The sequence below is a fragment of the Neospora caninum genome, chromosome XII (genome assembly GCF_000208865.1).
Source record: "Neospora caninum Liverpool complete genome, chromosome XII".
NCBI classification, from domain to species: Eukaryota; Apicomplexa; class Conoidasida; order Eucoccidiorida; family Sarcocystidae; genus Neospora; species Neospora caninum.
In genome coordinates this window covers 2,583,866-2,587,315 of record NC_018398.1, presented here as the reverse complement: position 1 = coordinate 2,587,315, position 3,450 = coordinate 2,583,866, and the positions used below count along the sequence as shown (strand labels likewise).

Genomic DNA, 3,450 nt, shown 5'->3' with positions numbered 1-3,450 from the left:
TCTGACGGGGATCAAAATGGAGATGAGTCAGGAGAAATATCCAGGGAGAAAGAAACCGGACAGTGAGAGGCAGGAGCCTCGCGGAAAGAAGGGCGAGAAAGACACGGAAGCGGGGGAAAACGCTACAGCACGGTCCGCTAGTCTCTGAAATCGAGAGTTTCGCCAACCGGGAACAAAAGCCTATAAAGTAACGCGATGCGAGACTCCACTCCCTCTTCGGTTTGTTCTTTTGCTCGGGTTTTCTCGCCTCTTCGAATCCTTCCCGCCCTCGAAACTCCGTGAAAGACAGCAGAGACAGATAAAGGCACTTTTTTGTGCTGAATCCCCGAGGCTACACGCCAATGTAGACTCCCCTGAGGAAATGGGTTTCTTCGGTAACTCCGATTTCGGAGAGCGGCAGATACCACCGCTCGTTCGCCTGTCTGCTCCGGTTTTCCCCTCGGAATCCGTAACGCAGCCGTCCAGTCAGCCGACTTGTTGGCGGCGAAAGACCACGAAACGCTGCTTTGCCTGTCACGTGGGGGTGGGGATGAACGTACAGATGATCTGAGTCACTCGAGCGGGCCCAAAATTGTCATTCATAAATGCGCCGATTTGTGTAGGCAGGTTCCTGCGCGAGGCCTGGCACGAGGAATGGATTTCGCCGACACAGCTGGGTCCCCTTTCTCGCAGTGCCTTCGCACAGCCCTGCACGGAGGAAGGGTACTCTCTTAGATGAAGTTCCCTTCTCGGGCCGAAAAGGGAGAAAAACGCGGCGCACGAGCGACTCACGGACGCCGATTCGCCACGAGTCTCTCGACGAAAAGCTCGCCGGGCTGTCCGTGCAGCCACTCTCGCTGTCGCAAAAGACACGACCCGTCAAACGGAGTTTCTAAAATGGACAGCGAGTGAAAACACGTAGGAAATCGAGAAGCGGCAATCTGCGGAGAAGTTCCGTCGAGAAGGAAAGTTCCCACGAAGCCATTCAGGCCTTTTCGCGCGTGTCTTGGGAGCTGTATCTCGCAGCAATGTGCGCGAACGGCGAAATGGACTGAGCGAAAAACTTTTGATAGGCCGCACAGAATCGCGTTTTCTGAGGGAGAATTCGCTTGAGACGAACAACAAGGCATGCGTGGAAGGAACCCAGAATAAGCCTCGAAGGCCGATGGCTAGATCGCAGAGAAAAAGGAGACCGAGGCCGCCTGTTCTCATTCGCGTTTTGAGAGAGCGGCTGTGGAAGCGCGCTGCCTCATCTGCGGTGAGAGAGCTAGCGGTGGGCGCGTGTAGGAAAAAGATGCATGTCCGCTGTGGAGCTGTAGTCTGTTGTCTCTCGCTGCACGGGATATGCCTTTCTTCCCTCTTGCGAAGGATTTTTTCACCTCAGAGACCAAGAGAAAAAAATGTCTTGACGCGGGTTCGCTGGCTCAAAGCCGCTTCGTGCCCGAGGTCGCGAGACGCTTGTCTTGCCAAAGAGTCCAGAAGGGAATTTTAGCGACGGAAGATGCTGCGTTTGCCGACTTCGAGTCGCCAAGCGAAGTGGTCTCTCCACTGGCATCTGTCTTCCTCCGGCCTTGCCGTCTTTCCTTAGCGGCGAAGATAACTTTTTCGTCAAAACCGACGCAGGCGAGGCCCAGAGGAGACTGCCACGCAACGAGCAGTTCGTTCTCAGCTTCTTCTCCCTGGAAAGGGAGACGCAACCTCTCAGTCGCCACATTTGACCTGCAAAGGGGGACACCGAGCGAGCGGAGACACTGTGACGTCCCTGTCTTCCTCTGGCTTCGCACACGGCAGCCAGCAGGCAAAATCGGTTCGGCTAAAAAGCTGTCGCTGCGCAATGTCTGTATTCATTCAAGAGCAGGCGAGGGAAGAGTGTACTCACCATGCGTCGGGCGCCGCAACGCCGTGAGGGGAGATTTGTCGCTTGCAATCTAGCCTCTGCCGTCAACTCTCGTCCACGCCACCCCCTTAGTTTCTCAGACGGAGACCAGAAGACGCTCGCTCCCATCCCCCGTTTCCTCCGCTCTGTCCCTTCCCGTGCGTCTTTCCGTCCCTCGCTTCGTTCTCTCTCTGTCTCGTCTTTCTTCCGCCGCGCTGCTTCTCTCGCTGGCTCATTCCACCATGGAGGGCGGCCCTCTCGCGGGTTTCGCGAGCGGAGACGAGGAGCGCAGCGAAGAAGACGAGACAAGCGCTGCGTCGCTTTCTCGCGCTCCCCCCACATCTCCGAATGTCGGCGGCTCGTCGTGCACTGTCCATGCCTCGGGAAAGGCGTCGGTTCCCCTCTACGAGGGCCCTGACATCTTTGGAACTGAGGCCTTCGACGCAGTCTGTTGCGTCGACATCCTCGATCAGTCGTACAAACCGGAAGTTCGCCGCATCCTTGCTCTCTGGGGACTTCTGTTGCTGGCGTCGACGAGTCTCCTCCTGGTTGGGTTCTTCGGCGCGTTCCGCTTTCTCCACCGCGATGGAACCCTCGACTTGACGCACAACCTCTGGAAACAGGATTTGTTCTGGTCGGCCGTCGTGCAGTTCATGGTCACCTCCGTTGGCGTCGCCTGCGGCTTCATTGCCCTCGTCAGCCACACGCAACTGGGCACGTCGTGCGAAGTGCACGCGTTCCAGCGGTTCTTCACGTGGTGTCTCCTGTTCCACCTCGCGGGGGCTCTCTTTTGTTTCGTGGCGGCGATCAAACTCACCGCTGTCAATGTTTTTGCGCCTTCAACAACGCCTCTCGCTCACCGCGCGGTCTCTCTCCCACGCGACCACAGGGTCTCGCTTCGCTTCCAGGACACTCCTCCACTTTTCTCTGAGGCATCAGGCGCCTCCCCTGACGGCTTGTCTCCGAGGGCCGAGCCTGTGGACCCTCTTCCGGGGAAATCCCACTTCAGAGTCGCGCCGGCGTCTGCCGAACCGTCCGTCGCTGCCTTGTCATTGTCTTCTCCTTTCGCTCTGTCTCCTTTCTCGGCGAAGCGCGCGCTCGGCTCTTTCCAGTTTTCGCCTCCGTGGCAAAACCCAGATCGTAGCGCCGCAGCACACTCGGTCGCTCCGACTTCTTCTCGCGGGCGCCAAGGCCCGACGGATCCGCAGGCAGACGGAGAGGCTCTAGAGCCAATCGTGAAATCCGTTTCTCTGCGTTCTATGGGGACGGAGAGATTCCGTGTCCCGAGACCGAATCGTCTTTCAGTCTCGTCCCCGTCGCTGTCTCTTGCCAGATCTTCCAGTTCCTTTTCTCCTTCCTTTGCAGAGAGGCTCGTCGCCAGGACTGAGCTGTCGAGCGCCAGCATTAACGCACACAAACTGCGGGCGGCGCCCCCGCCGAGGGAAAGCCCCATTTACCGAAAAATGCTGTTTTCGTCTCTAACAGTCAACTTTTTTGAAGCGGTTTTGCATGCGCTCTGCTTCGTAGCCACCTGGCGCCTCGCTCGGAGACTCGGGAGGCTTTTCGGACTCAAGATGCCCAGAATCCCTTTTTGA

At 57.7% G+C, this 3,450-nt stretch overlaps 1 protein-coding gene across 1 annotated transcript; it reads left to right on the top strand.

Annotated features, from left to right (window-relative positions):
- Window positions 1–2,097: 2,097 nt before the first annotated feature.
- Window positions 2,098–3,450, top strand: NCLIV_063480 (conserved hypothetical protein; the record flags this gene model as incomplete). The annotated part of the gene is made up of 1 exon (XM_003885899.1): window positions 2,098–3,450. The coding sequence occupies one exon, from the start codon at window positions 2,098–2,100 to the stop codon at window positions 3,448–3,450; it is 1,353 nt and encodes a 450-aa protein (XP_003885948.1).